Source organism: Nanorana parkeri, unplaced genomic scaffold (genome assembly GCF_000935625.1).
Source record: "Nanorana parkeri isolate BGI_ZX_2015 unplaced genomic scaffold, ASM93562v1 scaffold153, whole genome shotgun sequence".
NCBI classification, from domain to species: domain Eukaryota; kingdom Metazoa; phylum Chordata; class Amphibia; order Anura; family Dicroglossidae; genus Nanorana; species Nanorana parkeri.
Window position 1 is genome coordinate 110,844 of NW_017306421.1, and position 22,149 is coordinate 132,992.

Below are 22,149 nucleotides of genomic sequence, written 5' to 3' on the forward strand. Positions count from 1 at the left end.
GGCAAATGTTACCAAGGGGTGCCGGCCCTAGAAAGGTTGAGAACCACTGCCCTAGAGGGTTTTTATTTCGTTATGTTCATCACATCACGAGATTAGCACGAATCGGACACACATCTGACTTTGTTCTTTGGAAGAAAATATAGCTGGACTTCTTTTTTACTTCCTTTGATTTTCTTGGATTTACTTCACATCAGATTTTTCATCAAAGTTTTTCAAACAACAAATTTTTATTTTGTAGTCACGTTCACTTGATATTTGTATGCAACAAATCTGTATTTGTTTCACCTACTGGGATTTATTGGATGAAACATTGTACACAAATCACTCGTTTTTGATTTTTTTTTTCACAGAGATACAATTATTGTTTTCATTTAGACACATAAGTCTATTTGTATATATTTTTTCACTCACAAAGTTTCACAATTATACATGTTTTATGTATAAACATTATCTATATATTTGGGTCTAACACTGGGAGGCTTTTAGCGCTACACTGTTGATCCATTAACCCCTAGGGCTTACCGCCTGAGTTGCATGCAGCAGCTTCTAGCCAGTCCGGTTTTTCTTGTTTTTTTTTTTCTTTCTTCCTCCAGAAGCGCAAGTCTTTGTTTTTTATTTTTATTTAAGTTTTCCTAATACTAATTTTCCCTTCCTATTTGTCACTCTTTTCGTCTTGTACTATTGTTCCAGGGCAAATTGCCCCACAGTGCTAAAATAGAACATTTATTTAAAAAATCTTACTGTACATGACAATTTAAATTCCCAAATGCCAACCCAACCACTGGCACCTTTAAAAAAATCACTATACATACTTTTTTCCATCAGTCTTCAGTCTAGACATATTACCTCACAGGTCCGGATTGCCCTCTCCTTCCTTTGGCAGTGGGTGGATCCTAAATGCTGCATTACATGGAACTGTTCTCTGCAGCATTTTCCACTACATCCAGAGGTGTGGGGGGGGGGGCTCCCAAGGCTCATAGGAAGTGATTTGAATGAAGCTGGGCCTGATTCAACGTGAAAGAGAAGTGGCCCCTGATAGGAGAATTAATCTTGTTCTCTTATTCTTGGTTTGTATATAGTTAATATTTTGAGCAAGTAAACCTGTGCTTTTTGAAGGTTCTGAATAAACTGGCCTTGAACCGCTTTCACTTGCTCGCAGCTGCATTCTTGTATCATTAAAACTGTGTCTTCTTATCTCATTTTCTGTAACCCCCTGTATGACCATTCTATGACCCATGGTAGCATTTATTAATTAATATACATGTGCATGATTTGTATTGGTTTATGCCCCGCCATCCATTTCTTAGTTTTGTATATAAATTCCTTGTTTTACAATAAACCTTTGATTTTGAGCGGATACCACATATCTTTGTGTCTGTGTTGATTCTCATATCCCGAGCTCAAGAGTGTACCGATTCAGCAGAAGAGAAGTTAAGTCCACGGCAGATTTGACCCCGAGGTTATCACACGGTAACCCATACATCTTTTGGTGGCAGCGGTGGGATTCTCACTGGCGGTGAGTAACCTTTCTTTCTTCTGAACTGCTCTCTGCTTCCAGACCGGTGGGTTACGGTGAACTACGTTCACCAGCGCTTTGGCAGTGCCACACCAGTAGGGCGCCAGTTTTGTGAGTGCTAAGGCAGCGCTATGCCAGGAGGGCGTCAGTTTTGGGACAGTGGCACCTCTGTTGATTCAGAGGTTCACCAGCGCTTTTGGTAGTTTGCTAGTTTTGTAGTAGAGTGGTGTTGACACTTCTGCTGATTCGGTAAACTCATTCATGGTCGTAGAAATTGTTATTTTGCTGATTATGTTGTGTCAGTATGATTCCTCTGTGTAAAAAAAAAAAGGAGTGTTACATTTTTTTTTTAAACAACAAACAACCAAGTGAAGTTTTGTGCCATGGGTGAACACGGGAAACTGCACAGCTGAACAAATCCACCCGATCGGGACCCTGGGACACAGACAAAAGGCGCCTGGTAGGCAACCTTATCGCTTACTGTATTCTCTGTGTCACAAGGGGTTTCATGGTTGTCTGGCTGCAAGGTAACCCAGTTTCACTAGGCGGACCTTTGTTGTATAAGGCCCCATTCACACCTATGCGTATTGTAATATGCGCGTCTGTCGCGCGACCGTCACGTGTTTTTTTACCGCGATTCGCGGTAAAAAAGTTGCGCGACCGTCGCGCGATTCCAAAGGCTACTTGGCAGTATACAAATGGAAAACGCCCTACAAAACGGACCAATACGCAGCAAAAAACGCTCCGGGACCTTTTCATGCGTGGGCCGTTTTGTAGTGCGTTCGGGACGGGCGGAAATACGGACAGGTGGGAACGATACCATTGACTACAATGCTATTTATTTTTTTGACCGTTTTGTAGAGCGTTCATCGAGCGTAGGACGCGCTACAAAACGGTCAGGTGTGAATGGGGCCTTAATCCTGCACTGTTACCTGTTTATTTTAATTTGTTGTACTGAGTTGAGTCATTACTATGAACTGTGGATGCCTTAGGCAGATGATTGTGTGACTTTGTGATTATTAGGGATGCACCGATACCGGTATTTTGGTATTGAGTACAAGTATTTTTTTTTCGTACTCGCCAATACAGAGTACCGGAAGTCCCATTCAGGAAGCCAGGCGGCGTGTAATGACTCACCACCTGGCTTCCTGATTAGCCGCGAAGCCGGGCAGCATGTAAAGACATGATTTGTGCACCTATTCAGCAGAAGAGACTTTAAAAGTCCGCAGCAGATTTGACCCTGGGGTTATTACAAAGTAACCTATCAGCCCCCCTGGCATTTAAGCAAACTCCCGGCCATTATAACACCCGGGAATTTGTTTACATTTGTAATCCAAGCTACTGGCTTTGGGGATCTACTAGATTGCTGATTATATTGTGTTTGTGCACCCTTATATTAATTCGAATGTATTTTTTTACTAAAAATATATTTGATCAACAGTAGTGCAAATAATGTGTGGCATAAAAAATTGCAAATAACACCATTTTATTTTCCAGGGTCTACGCTTATACAAATATATGTTTTGGGGTTTAAAATGCATTAGCATGTACAAAATGTGCATTTTATTATGTGTGCGGAAAATTAAAAAAAAAAAATTGCCCTGTCAATGGCCAAGAGTGAAAGCAGGTCTTGCTAGAAAAAACATTACGTTTCCACAATTTTGTCAGGAAACAGAGCACCTGCTGTTGGCACTGTAGTGCTGGGATCTGAAACATGTAATTCCAGTGTCCACCAGCGGGGGTCTCTCAGCAGCCAGCAGTCCTCAACAATTAATCTCCACCTGAAGCTGGCTGCTGGGAGGGTATCTGTACCCTCCTCAGGAAACTCAGGAAACTCACTTTTTTTCCCTTGACGGGCCTTGTCTCTTTCTATTTACTCCCTATCAAGTGTTCACATACTGTCCTGATGCTTGCTAAGTTCTACCAAACACATAGCTGAAGTCTATATTTTGAAAATTTTGGGAAATATTGGAGATATGGTATGGGGAATGTGGGGTTGTGGTTTTAAAGTGTTTTTGTTTGGTTTTAATTAAACCTTTAAGACAATACAGTGTGGTACTACTCACAAACTGTACTATGATATTGTTTTGCCACTAGCCAGTTGGGACGAAATTGAGGGCTTCAGGGCAGGGCCAGATCTGGTCCGGAAAATGGTGTGGACCTGCCCACAGTTCCAGTGCATTCCAGACCAGACAAAATGAGATATGCAGTATTTTTCTGGTATGGTCTGGAACAGACTGCACTGGTGTGAACAGAGGCAAGAAATGGCATAGGGATACATTAGGATACATTTTGGGTCCGGAAACAATCTGGTCTGGTCTGGAGATGATCTGGATGTGGTGTGAATAGTCCCTCAGCCTTATTTTTTTAAGGGCTAGTACACACCAGATGCAGTTGTGGTGCAGTCCGTTTAGTTTGACAGCTGCATCAAAATCATGTCCAATGGGATTTCTGGTGCTTTGTTCACACCAGTGCAGTCAGTTCCGATGCAGTCAGAAAAAATACTGCTAGTCTTATTTTAGCTGCACCTGATCGCAACAGAACGCATCAAAATGCATGCAACGCACAGGACTGCATCTGAAAGCCCATTTTAAGCGGAAGAAAAAAAGTAGTAAAATCGCAGCAAAACGCAACGGACTGCAGCTGCACATGCAAGCAGTTATGGTGTGAACTAGTCCTAGGAGTATACCTTCGTATAGCTTTTTAGAACTGTTGTGGCTGCTATTTCCACTGGTCACTTCAGGCCTTTTACCGCTAGATAAGAAAAATCAGGTGTCACAGCCAAAAAAAGCCATTTTGTTTCCAAGTTGTACTTAATTAGATTGGGGTGCTGCTGCTTTATTTAAGCCAAGCAATAATGTAAAAGGTAGAAAATCAGTTACAAAATGTGTGATGCCAGAATATGGTGTTGATGTCAGTGAGAATAATTTTGTTACATAATACGGGACTGGTGTTTTCTCCTTGAAGTCGCATTCAAAGGTGGACCTTCTCCCCACTGTACAGTATTTCTTAATTTCTTTTTTATTGATACATGTCCTGCATGGCGATGCCCAGATCCACATGCCATTTGTTCACAATTTCTTGTCCGTTAACATGTCCAAAATTGAATTTCCATATTTGCATCCAAAGACTTCAACAGCGTTTGGTTTTAGGTTCACAATTCACAATTGGTTTGACGAATGTCCCACAAACCAAACCCAGGCATATTCGCTCATCCCTTTTGTCTTCTGAACCTGCTAAAATCAGCAGTACTAGGTGACAGTGATTTAAACTCTATGGGATGTCTTTATGTATGGTCATGCTCACCAATGTCTCTCATGTTGAATCAACAATCACTTTCTTGCCAAAAAGTTTGACATTTTTCTAATGTTTAACTAAAGAAGGTAATGAATAACTGAGCTTACAAGTTCAAGGAGTGGCACTACTTGGATAATATAACTCTTAATATTGTATTGACGTTTTTAATTGCGATCTTCATACACAATATAAAATGAGCCACTTTAATAAAGACATGTAAGTTTTACTTTTTTTACTGTTCTACTTAGACGCATATTTTAGTTTATACGTAAAAATATAACTTCTTTCTAAGGTGGTTTGGTATTAAAGCTCACTGCTCTAGTACACGGCAGAAATAAATTTTCATAGATGCTTTGCAGTAAAACTATTTTACCAAGGTTGAATAAGTCATCATGCCTTCCTGTGTCTGATGTTAGCTATATACTATGCAATATTTGCAAATGATGACATGGTAAAGATATGAAATCACAATTGTGAAATGTATAAATTAGTAAACAAGTGATGCTTCGCACAAGTGCAAAGTGCAAATCATGACTCTCAACTACCATTTGAGAGTCATGATTGCTGTTCAGTCATTTGCTGGTTGTGAATTTAAAGTCCGTTTCCACCTTTGTGGAGATATTTTAAAAAACAACATATGCCAGCAATGTTCACATTGTACATGCGAAGCAGGCATATGCAGTTGATGTGTATGAACACAGTAATTTACTTTTTTTGTTAGCTTTCCTCTTCATATCCTCATAGAAATGGCTGCCTCTGTGCTCTGTATAAATTACAACTAAGTTCTCTGTGAGCTCTCCACCCCCCATTCATTAGTATTTATAGTGGCACCCCCACTGGATAGTGTATTATGTCTAAGGCATCATTCACACTGGGCGTACACGTCCGTGCGGTGTGCACACCCACAAACAGCAGGTCCCGGGAGGGACAGGTGCTGCATGTGATTGCGCGCAGCAGCCTTTTCTTCCCTATGGAAGGTATAGGTGTCCGCACGTGGACACAGACAGGATCCATCCTGTTTGCTTCCAAGTGTGGACACCTATACCCGCACGGATGAAAGTCAGCGTTGAGCTGGCCAAACCAATCAGCATCGAGGCTGGCTAGGAGCCCATCAGCATCGAGCCAGCCAAACAGCATGGAACCGGCTTCCCGGCCAATCAGGAAGCCAGACGGCGGGTAATGACGCTTCCCGGCCCATCAACATTGAGCCGGCCAAACCAAAAAATAAATATGGGTACTCAAATTCGATACCGGGGAAAAAAAATATTGTGCATCCCAAATATTTATTTATACAAGCAATAAGGTGTTATAGATGACAAATGTGTCTATTTTCTATTGATATAAACCTTTGCCTAAATGAGGTATATGATTTGCTGGCATGTCTATCCTTAATATTTTTCTGCTCGCTTTGTTTAAAAAATGGTCCAATTATTATATTGTTGTGGGGCCCCACATTGTTGGTCATAGTGGGGATATGTACCTAGGTACATTTTTAACATAATGTTAATAAAGTGACAGTCTGTATATTTTAGGGGAGAGAGGTTATTTTGTGTTGATATATGTATATTTTTGGGTGTATTTACACCTTTGTGGAAGCACCTTTGTGTGCAGGCCCTTTGTAGTCCCCCCAAAACAGTGATTTGTGTTTATAAGCATTCAAATATGTGAAAGTCACATCACATCAAGATTCTGCAGATGGGCTCCACAACCCTCCCCCACTTTCCAACCCAGACCCCCGTATCCACTTACATCATCTTCGGAAGGCAAAATAAATAGAGGGGGGTGGGGGGTTTTGATGGAGGTTGTGCATAGGGGAGGGGGGGTTGGTGGGTGCTGGCCAACAAAGCAGGGGTAGATGGTCAGCGGCCACATGCATACTGCAGGGGTGATCAATGGCCACACGCACTGGACTGGTGGGGGGCAGGGAATTGGGCAGGGTGCATTCCCACTCCCTGCAGGCCAGGAGTGCTAGTCTGAGCACAACTTAAATAGAAAGGTAATTTGGGAGGCAAGAAATGGTCATAAAGCAAACTATATTAACCGCGGGTGCGATGCAGCAACACCTAAAGCAGCCAGATAAATACAGCAATAAGGCAGAAACAGAGCGCATGCATGTAGGCACAAGAAAAAGAACAGCCCTGCCTGCCTGTGTAACCAGGGATAAGAGGTCTGCACATGCTTTTAGATCTACAGGTCACAGTTTAGTTGCAGCTCTCCAGCTGAACTCTGACACCAGATTTCTGAGTCACCAGGCGGGGACAACATGTCTGTGTAAAGATCAGAATGACTTGAAGAATGTTGCACATTAGTTGTTTGGAGTCGAACTGGGCAAAAAAGACTCCCCTGAAAGTCTGAATTTCTTTGGAAGATCATCATGATCTGATTCTACAGTTTTTGAACAAACGTTCACCCACTCTGGAAAGTGGGTGCACACTTTCATGCAGTGTAAGGCTTGTCTGAGGATTTGACAGACTTTAAATTCCAGACCTTGCACCTGAATTAGGAGCCATACATTGGGGGGATCTCAATGTGGGGATGGAGGGAGTGAATAAATGAAAGGGACTTTTTTTTTAACAGATAAGGAAGAGTATGCAGTCTGTTCCGTATCCTCGGCTGAGGAAGATGGGTGCGTCAGCCACCAGAGGCATCCTTGATATGGTCAAGACATGGTCTACTGTCAAGATGTTATTCCTCAAGGGCCATGCAGATCAAATCTTTTGTAAAAATCAGGAGCAGTTGCCCATGGCAACCATTCAGCTTCTCTGTTTCATTTTCAAAGCTTATCTGAAAAAAACTGAAAAGAAAAGCTGATTGGTTGCCATGGGCAACTGCTCCAGATTCTGCCTGGTCCTGTTTTTATGAAATCCCATTTGATCTCCTAATGATGAAAAAAAAAACTAATATTCCACTTTTACCACGAGAGGGAGCTCTGTATTTATTGTAGCATGATTTAACCGCATTTATCTGTTGAGATAAAGATGCTGACTTACTAAAGAAGTAGAAAATTTCACATGGTAATTAAAGTGACTTTTCACCTTTTTTTGTTTGGTTGATTCATACACTACGGCCTCATTTAGTGCTGCAGTGTTAGTTTCAAACAGTCATTATTCTCAACATTTCACGCATTTGCTTGTGAGAGTTCAGATTATTAGAAAATAGTGATGAATGACCTTTAGACTAAAAAAAAAAAAAAAAGAAATCATGTTTTGTCTGCTCATAAGCACTAAACAGCAGAGTCACATCTACTTTACTAAGCTAAAGGAAAATTCCCTTGCACAATGAAAATTCCTTTGCAAAGTAAGCAGGCTATTTGTTTGCTATTTTAGTGAACCAGCCCCTATGTGTGAGTAATATATGAAGCTAAGCAGGGTAATTAGGTGGAGGTGTGGACATGCCACGTAAGGACAAAGCAATAAAAGGGAAAGCATATTCTGTAGACATGAGAAGGTTGATAAACCAGTTATTTTCTCATGTAAATTAATAAAAGTAGGAAAACTATTTTCTGATCTTAGAGGTGCAGATATCTGCTTCATATCCAGTATTTGCACATCTGGATTATGACCAAACAAAGCCCTAGGCAGACTATTAGCTTTCCCCCTTTCCCCTCCAAAGTCACCTATTCATTTCTGTTCACATATTCTAATAAGAAAAATAAGCACAAATATTTTCACCTTAATAAAAACTATTTTATCTTATGTATTACTACAAGATTATAAGAGTGTCTTCTTTCTCTACCCTCCCTAATGCCTTATTAGGTCAAAAGCTCTGGCACCTTCTGTATCCTGGAGTAAAAGGTGTTGCGCACAGCTGCGGGCAACCACCTGTACAAATTAATGACAGCAGCGGCATATGTACGCATATACCAGCCCATTATAAAGTTTACATCTATACAGGGAAAGATGAGCAGCCTTGGATGCAGACAGGTTACGTCCAGGGATGCAATAGCCCGCTATATACTGGGCTTTGGGTCATGGGAGGAGGTTAGTATATATCCTCCCGTGCCTCTAAAGAGAACTATGGGATAAAAAGATTACCCCATAGTTCTCTTTTAACAGTTAAGGTACTTGAATGTATTTTTAAGTTTTAAAGTTTAGTGGGGGGGGGTTTTTACACTTTTTTAACCTTTTTTTTTTCATGATGGTCTGGATCTGGTCCGTGGAGACCTGATTCAGACTCCCCGTGCAGCTCTGCAGCAACAGATCACTTCTAATAGTGATCTACTGCCTGCTGCAATCAGCCAGCAATAGATCACTAAAGCAGTGAGACCCTTAATAGAGCTGCAACAGCTCTGTCGCAGCCCCTGTACTGAGAGGAAGTGCTGTATTAAGAAGACCTGCTACAGTAATTGAATACAATTGGAGCATTGTGTAGCCAGACCTGACGCCCAGGAGCTGACTGCTTCAGCTCCTGGGCTTAGTGCTGGTTGCTGGCTGTCACAGACAGCTGGTTGTACCAGCCTTAATCTGTACCCAAACCCTTCAAAGCAGCTGATTCAAGTGGTTGTTATTTTTATTTTTATTACATTTATTTTTTTCTTTTTGCCATTTTTTTTGTATATGCAATTTTGTAGTGTTAGGCAGCACATTAAATGAATAGGCTACCTTAAAGCGGACCTTTACACTTATCTTTAAAACAACTTAAAACATACTGTTAGTGATTAGTAATGATAATCTACAAACACATACTTCTAGATAATTGCCGGCTTTGTATTCTTTGCATTCCTTATTTCTCTTTTCTTTCCCAGCCTTCTGGCAGTGGCCATGTTCACTAAGGGCAGATTACTAGCTCTCCTATTACTTCCTTTATTTCTGGCACATGTGACTAGAAATGTGACTAGGACATGTTACCAAGCACATCATCTCAGTGGAGGAAAATGCCTTTCCCTGAGATCTCCTGAAAGTACAGATGAGATTTCCCAGCAATGCTCTGCTGATGACAAGGCGATCCCGGTGTGCATTGCTTTGGCAACCTGAAGTCATTTGCACTTTCAAAGCAGGAAATGAATGCTCTGCAAGTGTAAGTATTTCATAATCACAGCATTTTACACCTGACATGTCAATGTTATTATTATTCATCATACATAGAGGGATGCATTGGTAGAATTTGATTTTTGAGTGTAAAGGTCCACATTAACCTCTTCCCATCCGCCCGTTGTGAAAAAATGGACGGACAGCAGACTCACTTGGGCGCATTGCCGTAATTAGACAAAAAAAAAAATGTTCTGCTCGCTCGTGCCCCCTACAGCACGCACGGGCAGAAAAAACCTGTCCGCAAGGCACATACAAATGTAAATGGAACCTTAATCTCTTGCAGGCAATTCAAACCTATAAACCTGATTCCATGCAGTAATATGAATCTAAACCTCTAAATGTGTAGGTTTCCTGACTTTCTCTCTGATTGCCCTTTTAGAGCACTAATAACCAAACTATTACTTTTATAATCAGAAAGGTGTTAACTTTACACTATGAGATCGTGGCGAGAACATTATTTTACTCACAGCTCCAATTACAGCCATTATTTGGCAGTATTTAGTTACCATATTGTTGAACACTAGAACTGAAAGGTGCTCAATAATAAAGAAAAATGTGTTGTAATGGTTTTTAAATCGAGGTACAAGTATGCACTTAATTAAACAGTCATTTACTAGAGAGCTCCAGATGAAGTCTGAATAAGACACAGTTCAACTGCAGACTCACTCACTGCTGAATATGATAAGATTAAGTAATTCAACATATAGGTAAGTATCACTACAACGTTCTTGTTTCATTTATCACCACGTGATTCCGTGTGGTTGACAGTAGACATGTGCGATTCGTTTCGTTCCGAATCGAAATTCGGACAAATTTTTGGAAATTCGGATGTATCCGAATTCCGAATTACAGATATAACGAATGCAAACGAATCCGAATTTCCGTTTCCGAAATTCGGTAGCGGTAGTTCGGTCGAACGTTCGTTTCGTTTTCGTTTCTTATTCGTTTCGTCCGTTGAAGAAAAACATTTTCCCATTTCCCACATTTTGAATGAAACGAATAAGAAACGAAATGAACGTTCGAACGAACTATCGCTAACGAATTTCGTCCGAATTCCGAATCCGTATTGACTTTCACACCCGAATCCCGAAAAACGAAATAACACAAATCCGAATTTAAAACGAAACGAAACAAATTTTTTGGCAGTGCACATGTCTAGTTGACAGCGATTTATCACTGTGACTTATCTGGGATTTGGCTGTCAGACTGCATCCACTTGTTTCCAGTCCAACGCACTCTCTGTTGCACTGTGAAGCACAATCTAGTGATAAAAGGGTCATGTGGCATTTTTTCTAAAACAATACAGACTAATGATTATGAAGAAGTGTAATTCAATCCATGATTATACTTGCCCTGATACAAATAAATTATTTTAACCAAAACCATATTTGACTGTGCTAGGAAGCGCTTCTCATTGGTCAGCGTGGTCACCTGACTGCACTGACCAACGAGTGCTTGCAATTTCCAAGTGAAATTCAAAATATGAGGTACACACGTGGCGGCGGAGGGGAAGGGCCATTCACCAAAAGGTAAGTATAGAGGGAGGGTTGACCAGATTTAAGTGGTTAATTCAATTTTCCCAGGGGAAATACCTGCTACCCTCTGAAGACGTCAAGTGACTAAAAGCGTCAGGGGCGGGGCTAGCTGAGATTGATCTTGCATCTCGAGGAGACAGGAGCTTGTTTGCAGATAGTGCGGGCCAGCTGCTGCAAATTTTAAATGTAAGTGTCTGCTTGCCCATTCTTTAAATAAAACTCCTTCACTATATCACAAGGATCCCTGTACATTATTTCTTTCATATGACTGGAAACATCAAAATTGTATTGCTGCTGAGACTACAAAACAGAGGAATGGAATGATTGATCTATGAATGATTGCCCTTTGGTGGGATTTCGTAACAGTCAGAGACTGTTTCACTCTGGCAGAAACTAATGATTTAACAGCCAAAAAAAACTGGAAACTTTTGATTGATTTTTTGATCTACTAAGCTGTGTAGACATAAGAAATCCGGCAACCAACCAGTGCGGTTAGTGCACAGCCTTTTGTTTAAATTACTTATCACCTATTTCAAGGATGTTTGCATTCATCACTTTCCAGTATTATTTTTTTCACAAGCTTTTACATTGTTTCACATGTAGTGGATTGATTGTATCACTATAATTTTATTTATCTTTACTTGTTTCTGACACATTGGATGGATGTTTTAAGAATTCCATATTAGGAGTCAGTTCACATTTTTATGATATCAGAATCTCAGCAGCAGAATAGAACCTCTGATTGGTCAACCAAAACAAAATACGAATTCCGTTAACGGATTCCGTATCCGAATTTCGTATTTCGGACTTAAAAAAAAAATACCATCAACTCCAATATAAATGTACTTTGCTTTTTAACTTCAATATATAACGAATGTTCGTAACGGAACGAAAATACGTCAACGGAATTTCATATTTCCTGCCTGTGTATTGTAATGCAAACCTCAGCAGCAGCGGATCCGTATTTCGGATTTAAAAAAAAAGTCTTGTCATGTTGTTCAACCTCATTTACAGGGGTAATATTAGTTCCTGTTTCAAATAAATTCGGATCCGAAATTCGTTAACGGAATTTCGTATTTCGGATATAAATTCGGAAACTGCAATTCGGATTTCGTATGCTTACGAATCTACGAATTTCAGGAACATTCGTACGAATTTCGATTCGTAACGAAACGAATCACACATGTCTAGAGGTGACTGAATTTCCGTCTTCATTGTTTTCTCCCATTAAAAGACTGTGCCTATAGTGTTACTCCTATTCTCTCTATATTCAAACTTGCATGTTTGTACGAGCATCATTTATAAGAATGATTACACAAACTGCTGCCCTCTCGTGTTTGTAGCCATATTTGGAGCTGCTTTGAGACACTATTTAAACTGCTGAACAGCAGTGGTTCTGAGATGGGATATCCCCGGTCATAACCAAAGCAGTCAATCACATTTCATCTAATTGAAAACAGATCATCAGTAGAGCAGTTTGGAGAGTAAAGTACTCAGTGTAGAGGTTTCAAACTGGTTGATCACTGCAACCACAGAAAGTCAAACAGAGGGGCAATTAGCAACTAGAAACCCTATGTAGATTGCCTAGAGAACTGTGATGTATGTATGTAAGGGGAGGGGGAGGAAGTCTCAGCTTCCTGGGAGCAGATGCCCCTCTTTTTGGATGCTGCTTGTGTAACTACATAGCTCACACCTGCTTGAAGTGGACTCTGATATATGAATTTCTGCTTAAATATAACCATTATTTTCTTTGGCGCAACCTGGCAATGACAACATTAAACAATTAAAAGGTGATGTTATTTTTAATTTTCTATTTATTACTTACAATATGCAGAATGGACATTCCTACCCTTAAGGCAACTGTCCTTCTCCATGGGATCCCTATATCAGCAGAGAGTGCAGAAAACTGGGAACGAGTGACAGATTTCCAAGCTAGACCTGATGATGTGATCATTGCAACCTATCCTAAAGCTGGTAATTTTTCTTTCTATTCTACAGTTTACTAATCATTGACATGTTAATTACACATGTTCAAAATTATGGGCTCCAATACTTTCATAACAAAGTATGGCATTCTGGTATAATTTAGGGTTCTTTGTTGTACTACAGTGGTCCTTGTGGAGCAGTGGAAGCTCAGAAGCCACATGCTGCACCCTTTGATGCTGATTAAACTAGCTTCTCAACAAGTTTATTTTATTAAAGCATACGAATATTATTGAAAGACTTGCGAGTTAGAGTTTTACTGCTGCCTGTGTCCAGTTTAGGAGATTAACCCCCTTTTCCTATGTAGACAAAAGGGAAATCTGCCCAACACAAGAAAAGCATTTTTAGTCCAGTGTCCTCAACTTAGCTTGTTTCCACAGTATTCAAGCATCTCCAGGTAGCAAAAACAGATTCACTGTCAACATCTCTGAAGTCACATGAGTAGAAAAACACCAGTAGTTACCAGGGAAATATACAAACAGGTTACCTGTACCTTCTTGAAAGTTACTCACCACCTTTAGAGTGAATATATAATCGTCTGCAATCCTTTAACATGTTATTGATCTCTAAAAGGGACATGGACATCCATATTAGCCTGGTGTCTATCTTCCCACTGTATGGGAATATTTTAACTTGTTAGCAGTCCCATCTGACATCAGGTCACCACAAAAGTGAGCGGAAATCTCTCCAATGTAAAAAACTTTTTAAAAAATGTTTTTATTGGAATTCCACTTTAAAGAGGCTCACCACTACTATCTATGGTTCACTAGGTGACAAAGTGTGATGACCTATAATGTAACATAAATATTAACTTATCCAGACAAAGAGCCTTTAATATAAGTTTATACTATACAACAAATGGAAGTCTGGCCAAGATGCTCCTACTAAATTAGTCTGTGGCTTTGGACATCAATGTTGGTTAAACCAGGCACCCCCAGGTATGTGTCATTTTGTGCACATTTTCACCAGTTTTGCCAAATTGTGTATTGGAATTTTCTAAAGAATTCATTATGTTACATATTTCAATATTTTATATGTAGCATCAATAAGAGTAAAAAGCAGAAAGTGAAGAGAGGGCGGTTGGAACAACCCAAAGTCATTACTAAAGGTGTCCATATGCTAGAAGAATATCTGCACAAAAAGCTCATTACAATCTTCCCAGGTTAGGAAAAAAATCTTCCAGCATGTGTTCAGAACTTCCCCCTTGCACTCCAACAGTTATCTGCCTGAATATTTTTTCCTTTGCCCCCCAAATGATATGGGCAGTAAGTCGTAATATAATGAATAGTATTATGACACTTCGGCTCCCAGACCCGAATGGCAGCTCAGAATGTCAAACAGGCAGAAAATGCCCTGTGACGTCACAGCTTGCTCCGCCTATTTGTCTAGATCGGGAGCTGTCATTTTGCGGAGAGTCTTCATCGGGTTCGGACGGGTCGTTGTGCGGCGGGATTTTTTATTTTGGTGAGTCGGCAGGCATCGTTTATCATGATTGATCCTGAATTACAATCGATGGACCCATTTTTTTTTTTAAATAAAAGGTATTGTCAAAAACAGACTGTTTTTTTTTCAATTAACTCCTTAAATGGCGGCAGTTGCAAATTTTTATGTTGCACGATATATGCACCTAAGTTGAATTTAGTGCCCCAAAACACAATACAATACTCCTTTTCTTTTGTGTAAAATATAAAAGACGAAGTTACGATGAGTAAATAGATACCCAACATGCCCAGGTTAAAAATTGCGTGCATCTGTGAAACGGTGACAAAATTCAGTACGTCAAAAAGTCCATAGACGACGCTTTAAGAGCCCCTGTAGGTCATCAATTTAGAGATACTCATAAATATTGACCCCAGATGTATTGCTCTCACTCTGGCTTGTGCGGTGATGTCCAACATGTGCAGCTCGATCAATGTTTTCATACGTAGGTGCACCCAACGCATGTTTAGGTGAATACGTGCGTGCTTGCGGGGCAGGGGGCATTAAAAAAAAATTCAAATTATTTTTACATTTAATATTATTTTTACATCATCGTTTCCCCTTTACATAAGGAGCCCCCTTCACTTCAGTCTTCATTCCCCCTCTCACATCACAGTGCCATGACCACAAAACTTTGAGGCACCCCTGAGGAAGCCAGAAAGCACACCAGGGTGCTACGGCACCCTGGTTGAGAAAGGCTGCACTAAGGTAATGGGAATAAATAAAATCCGATAATTATGAGAGTTAGAAACTAGATTTGATGATGGAATCGTATTTGTTTACATAATAGATTAAGAAGACTTTAAAGTATAATTAAAGGCAAAACTTTTTCTTTATTTAGATAGAGTAGTGAAGTGTAAGAACCACTGGCAGCTTTTAATTGCTGTCTGTGTTCCAATTAGGGTGAATAACTCTTTCTAATTGTCCTTATCACCACTGTCACTGGGGATAAAAGTGAGGCTAATTCCAAAATTTTGCATTGCCACCTGAACAGCAATAGATAGATCATCTTTCTACAGGGACGCTTGTTTCCCTGAAACATGGATTTACCTCTCATTGGAAATATATCTACAGAACAGGAAGTGAAAGGAGATCTCCCTGATGAGACATAGATGGCAAACAAAAAATACTGCAGTTTTAACCCTCTCCTACTCTATCCAAAAAGAAATTGACTTTAGATATACTTTAAACCATTATTCAGTTTAAACTTCAAAAGTATCTATAGTAGTGGTGCCTAACATGTTGCCCGCCGGCTCTCTTTGTGCATCCCGTCACTTGTCGGGCACTTTGCAGAGTAGTAGCAATATGCCTGGTGCTGGTATGTTCTCTGCGTTCCTGCACCTGGTACTAAAATGAAGCCAGGCTGAGTGCCATCTTAGCAATACCTTTATTCTAACAACAAACATGATCACTTTTTCCTTTCTTGTCTGCAGTCATGTATTAGTTTTCATTTGATGTTCTCACTAGGAACTACTTGGGCGAGTGAAATTGTGGACACGATTTACTGTGAAGGAAATCTTGAAAAATGTCGACGAGACACCATATATAATCGAGTACCTTTCTTAGAATTTAAAATTCCTGACATGCCTACAGGTAATACATTGAATGTTTATAAAAGAAATAACATCAACGTTGAATTTGTCACAAAGTATGGCACTACTTATACATGGGTGCAGCTGTGTTTTTGGTAAAACATGTCCACTTTCTATTTTGTTTGATCTCATAGGAGTAGAAATACTTGAAGGAAAACCATCTCCAAGACTTGTAAAAACACATCTGCCTATTCAGCTGATGCCAGAATCCTTCTGGGATAAAAAATCAAAGGTAGCTTCCGTTCTACTGCAAACATATCTATATTACAATTATATAACCCCCAAAATATATAAACACATTACAAGATCTGTCTTTCTAACTTGCACTTTTTGACATCTAGCTCCAGCTTCTTCGAAAGCAGTGTGGCCTGGTCATACAAGTGTAGTGCTACCCCAGAAGGAGCCACTGAATAGAATGGTCCCTCTTAGCCTGTCTAGGATATACTGTAGTGTTGCTGCCCCAAAGCACTTACCAACCCTCCAGTGGCGACCGACTGATAAGAGAGGTAGAGAGGGTTAGGCACAGGACACCCAGAGTGTAATAGACTACAAAAATGATGGAACAAAGTACTTGCAGCCTTCATAGAATAGATGACCTTTAAGCCGATTGCGGCAATCTGTGTCTTGAGCTCCTTGCTGTGCAGTACTTGATATAAAAGCTACTAGTCCCTTTCAGATAGATTGCCCAGCTGCAACAATGGATCAACTTCTAAGGTTTCCTGTACCAGCTAAACTTGCTCTCTGTCATCTCCATCCTCAGCTTCAGGGTGTAGAAGGAATCCCTAGTATGCCTACCATAAAGTGTATTTTCACGTTTGCAGCCAAATTGGGATAACATACTTTATATTTGTTACCATTCACATAGCATAAAAAAATTAAATATTGCTACTTGCCTTTTACTAGCTCTTTTCTGAGAACCCCAACACTGAAGTTTTCTTCTGCTCTGTAATGTTAAGGAGGGGGGTGAAGAGTTAAAGAAGAAGTCTCACCTTGAATTTCTCGCTCCCATGATGGACTACAATCTCATGCTTAGTGTACTAATTTTTATTGAGATTGTAGTCTATCACAGGAGCGAGTATGGAGCGGTGACTACTTTACAACACACACAAGAGGGAACAAAGTAGCCACCCTCCAGAATGAAGGACAGTGTCATCACAAATTCAAAGATGATTTGAGGATCTACAGCTGAGTGATACACAAATAAGATATATTTTTGGCAATAGTTAAGGTACTTGAATGCATTTTTAAGATTTAGTGTCACTTAATGTATACCGTAGCCCTGTCGGTACTGTGCTGGCAGATCTCATTATCAGTTGTAAACTAAATTTGCACACTATGTCTTTACAAAGTGTTAAAGATCTCATGGATTGGGTGGTGCATTTTATGTTAATACACTTTCCAACAGTCTGTCACCACTTTGTCCTTCCCTTTTCACTTTAAATTGTTCACAATAGCTTGCAGTCTGCCCAAAAGCATATCCCAAAGAAACAAATAGATATGCAAGACATTTTTAACAATTTTAATTTTTTTTACTAGGGATGCACTGATACAGTTTTTTCGGTATCGAGTACCAATAATTTTTTTTTTATACTTGCCGATATTGAGTGACGAGGGATCATGGAGCCGGCTTCCCGGCCAATCAGGAAGCCGGGCGGCATGTAATGACCCGCGGCGGGCTTCCCGATACCAGAAGTTCTGGTATCGGGATAGGCATCGGAAGCATTTGGGTGAGTACAAGAGCTCGCCCAAATATTCGGTATCAGTGCATCCCTAATTTTTACTCATGCTGTGTAAATGGGAATACAACACAATCATATAATGGGATTTTTTAAAATTTAACAGCAAAAGTGGAAATACACTTTAAGCTCGATAATCAAAACTCTTAAAATGAACATGTACTATACCATTTGAAACTTTTAAAAGTAAAACTGCCAAAAAGATATAACACGATGTGTGTTACTACCATTATTAGCCAGAAAAGCCTCTTATATGCCCCTGACCTTCCCTGACTTCATGGCTAGGCTCCACCAACTGCCTTCAGCGAGGTTTTACTGAAGTGTGAGCTGAACGGTGGTTGCTGGCAGCATGGCACAAGCCTTTTAGTAGTGATTCAACTTCTTGGGGAAAGTGAGAATAGCAAGAATAGTAGTATTATACTCTCAAACTCATACTTTAACAGAATGTCATCCATCGCTTCCAAATGATTTCTTGTCAAATACAAATACATTTTGCAAGTTCACATTGTTGTAAAGTTACAATAACAAACTTACTGTTGCTGAAATCAAATATTGTTGATTTATTTTGTCAGATAGATTAAATTGCTGTCAATATGCATCACAGCATTGTAGGAGACTACCTTGACTCTCTCAAAATGCCTAATTAAATCCACACCATTGATTATTTAAGGTGAAGGTATAATTAGTGCGACTTTTCATAGAACTGTAAACAATAAAATTGTATAAATCACGAGCTGGGCCCTCCTAACCTTCTTGCCTCAAACTGTTTTGTAAATGTACTATCTCCCTTTGTTTTGTAAAGTGATTCACAAACTGCTGGCGCTAGATAAATCTTGTACAATTAAAATAGTATAGACACATATTAAATATCTTCCATCCAGGTGATATACATTGCCAGAAATGCAAAAGATGTGGCTGTGTCATACTACTTTTTCCACAAAATAGTGAAAGCCTTGCCTGATCCTGGACCTTGGGATTCATTCTTAGATAATTACATGAAAGGATATGGTAAGAAACATATATAGAGAGATACAAAATTTGAATCATATACTAGACAATCTTACACCTGTAAAATTCTTATTTTAGTGTGCTATGGCTCCTGGCATGATCATGTTAAAGGTTGGTGGGAAAAAAGATATGACCATAATATCCTTTATCTCTTCTATGAAGACATGAAAGAGGTAAGGATTACATGACTTTAGTATTTTACATTAAGCCATAAATGGCCCATTATTGCCAAATGTGTGTCTCTAAACCAAGGGTCTTAAACTCAATTCACTCGGGGACCACTCTACAAATTTTTTTCTCCCATGAGGGCTGCTTGCAAATTTCATACTTCAAAATAAAATATAACTATATCCGGTATGGTACTACAGACACCAATACACACAATAAGGCCACATTCATATCTGTAGGTTTAGGTGTTATAAGGAGTTTCTGTGTCAGGAACTTGTGTTTTTCTACAGCAGGAATCCCTAATCTGGCATTTACAAGCGGAAGCTGTCATCCGTTTAAGTTAATGATCAGGTGACAGCCGTTGCTTGTAAATGCCTGCACACCGCATGTAATGGTATGTAATATGATTACATGCAGTTAGAAAACACTAATCGATGCGTCCAGTAATAGTGATTGATTCCTAACCGCATGAAATCATATCACATATCATTACATGCGTTGTGTAGGCGTTTACATGCAGTGGCTGTCGCCTGATCATTAACTTGAATGGGCAACAGCTGCCGCTTGTAAACACCAGATTAGGGATTCCTGCTGTAGGAAAACACAAGTTCCTGATGCAGGAATCTTTAATTGCACCTAAATTTACAGATGTGAATGGAGCCAAATACACTTCTTCCCCCCCCCCCCCCCCCAAACATAAAAAAATAATAAAAATACCCCTGCACATAAAATAATACAACCCCCCCACACATATGAAATAATACAACAACCCCCCCCCCCCCACACACACACACACACACCCAGCCAGTTATAAAATAAAACAAAGAGCCCCTCACCTGCTTACCTTTTTGCAGGGAGGAGGCATTGAGGCACAATCACTGGTGATCCAGTGGTTGATTAGTAAGATCTAGTGCAGACCCTACTAATCCATCCTTTCAGCTAGTGTTCACTGAAGGATTTCAGAGCGCTGAACGAAAGGATCCGAGTGCCAGCACAGAGAAGCAGCTATGTGGTCTGTGCATTCAACAAAGATGCAGACTGTGTAGCTACTCTGGCAAGTCAGGTACACGGTCCATGACTGCGTGCCTGACTTGTCAGCTGGCTGCGGCCACATAGTACTGGTTTGCGGGCCGGTACTTTGAGACCTGTGCTCTAAACTCTTTCCTAGAGCAGCCTTTCTCAACCAGGGTGCTATGGCACCCTGTCACACCATCATGAAATGTAAACAATGGCTGTGGTTAGCATACCTATCGGTTTGTGAGAAGAAATGAAGAGTTCCGTGATCACCAGCCAGCTCTAATGCCATCTAGCTCCAGTGGCATCCAGTACCAGTGCCAGCAAGTACTAGAATCAGTGCCATCCAGTACCAGATCCCACACATTTAGCACACCGCTATGGTGTGAACAGGGCCTTAAGGATTAGCTGTAGATTGGCTGTATGTGCTACTTCTGTGCATGCGGAGGCTTTCAATGATCACTGAACTTTATGTAGCTCAGAATTAGTGTGCAGATGCTCACAATTTAGAAAAAAATAAATTAAACTTTACTGATGTTAGCTCTTCCCCTAAAACATAAAGTACACCTTGATCGTTTATTATTTACATAATTCCACATAGAAACACTGCTAACAAATAGGTCTTTTAACAGAATCCAAAGAGAGAAATCAGAAAAATGCTACACTTCCTGGAAATAGATATGAGTGAAGATATTGTGGAGAAGATTGTTCACCACACCTCTTTTGAAGAAATGAAAAACAATGACATGGCCAATTACAAAACCCTGCCAAAGGACATACTTGACCAGACGACTACTAACTTCATGAGAAAAGGTAATGCTTATTTTTTATTATTATTACAAGACAAGCAGTCCTTTTAAAAGACTTGCCACCATCTTTCATACTTTGATATATACACATGAAGCAGGGCCCTGCACATTATTTTAAGTAGTTTTAAATATACTTTGTCTAAAATAAGACTTTTTCTGTATTTTCATCCACATATGTAACATCAGTTTGATATATACTGTATTTATATGTGGTTGTTTCCATTCATACAAGAGGTGTTCTTTCAAGAGACCATGAGTTGTCTGTTTAGATGGTAACAGTGTCTATTTATAAGAAATCATGCCTCTATATTGCTGGTGGGGTGCAGAACTGCATGCTTAATATAATACATGTGACACTAAAAGGCAAATAGTGTCTCTGCATGCTGGAACGCACCTGACTGTAATATAACAGAAATATCCTTTACTCTTTTTAGGAATAGCCGGTGACTGGAAGAACCATTTCACTGTTGCACAGAATGAGACGTTTGATGAGGACTACAAGAGACAGATGTCAGACATAGACCTACACTTCAGGACCGAGATCTAATGCATTTTTCCCATTTCTTTAGAGCAGAACACCGGGTAAAATTTTCTTAACCCTTACAGTCGGGTTACTCCTGCAGTGCAAGGGTTTAGTGGTTGTTTTTGCCTAGAGAGGAAAATAACAAAGTAATACTCACCCGATCCTCCCCTAGAGCAGTCCCGGGAGCCTCTTTTCCCCTCTGTCTAAGGTCCCGTAAATCATTACGTTCTATACACAGTGTATAGGACGTGAGGATGCTGAGGGACATTGCTGCAGCGTAGGAGGAGACAGGCATGAGGGAAGGCTGTCACTGCAAGCTGGCTCTGAGAATCAGGAGAGTATAACTTCATTTTGTTCACCAAGCAAAAAAACAAGCAGTGCAGGGGTAGCCCTACTGTAAGGATTATTACAAATGTTACTCTTCCTTAAAATATTTTTAGTAACTTTTCATGTCTGTAT

General features: G+C 40.0%; 1 protein-coding gene across 1 annotated transcript; it reads left to right on the plus strand.

Moving 5' to 3' along the window:
* The first annotated feature begins 4,963 nt into the window (after window positions 1-4,963).
* LOC108785251 (sulfotransferase 1 family member D1-like) lies at window positions 4,964-21,719 on the plus strand. The gene is made up of 8 exons (XM_018554296.1): window positions 4,964-5,029; window positions 13,213-13,352; window positions 16,308-16,433; window positions 16,567-16,664; window positions 19,050-19,176; window positions 19,255-19,349; window positions 20,991-21,171; window positions 21,602-21,719. The coding sequence occupies exons 1-8, from the start codon at window positions 5,007-5,009 to the stop codon at window positions 21,712-21,714; spliced, it is 903 nt and encodes a 300-aa protein (XP_018409798.1). The 5' UTR covers window positions 4,964-5,006; the 3' UTR covers window positions 21,715-21,719.
* Window positions 21,720-22,149: the final 430 nt, after the last annotated feature.

Bases quoted from the DNA above. Each gene is read 5' to 3' on its own strand.
- LOC108785251 (XM_018554296.1), top strand. From the start codon at position 5,007: ATGAGCCACTTTAATAAAGACAT. The intron at 5,030-13,212 runs GTAAGTTTTACT...TACAATATGCAG, and splicing joins AGCCACTTTAATAAAGACAT to AATGGACATTCCTACCCTTA. The intron at 16,434-16,566 runs GTAATACATTGA...TTGATCTCATAG, and splicing joins AATTCCTGACATGCCTACAG to GAGTAGAAATACTTGAAGGA.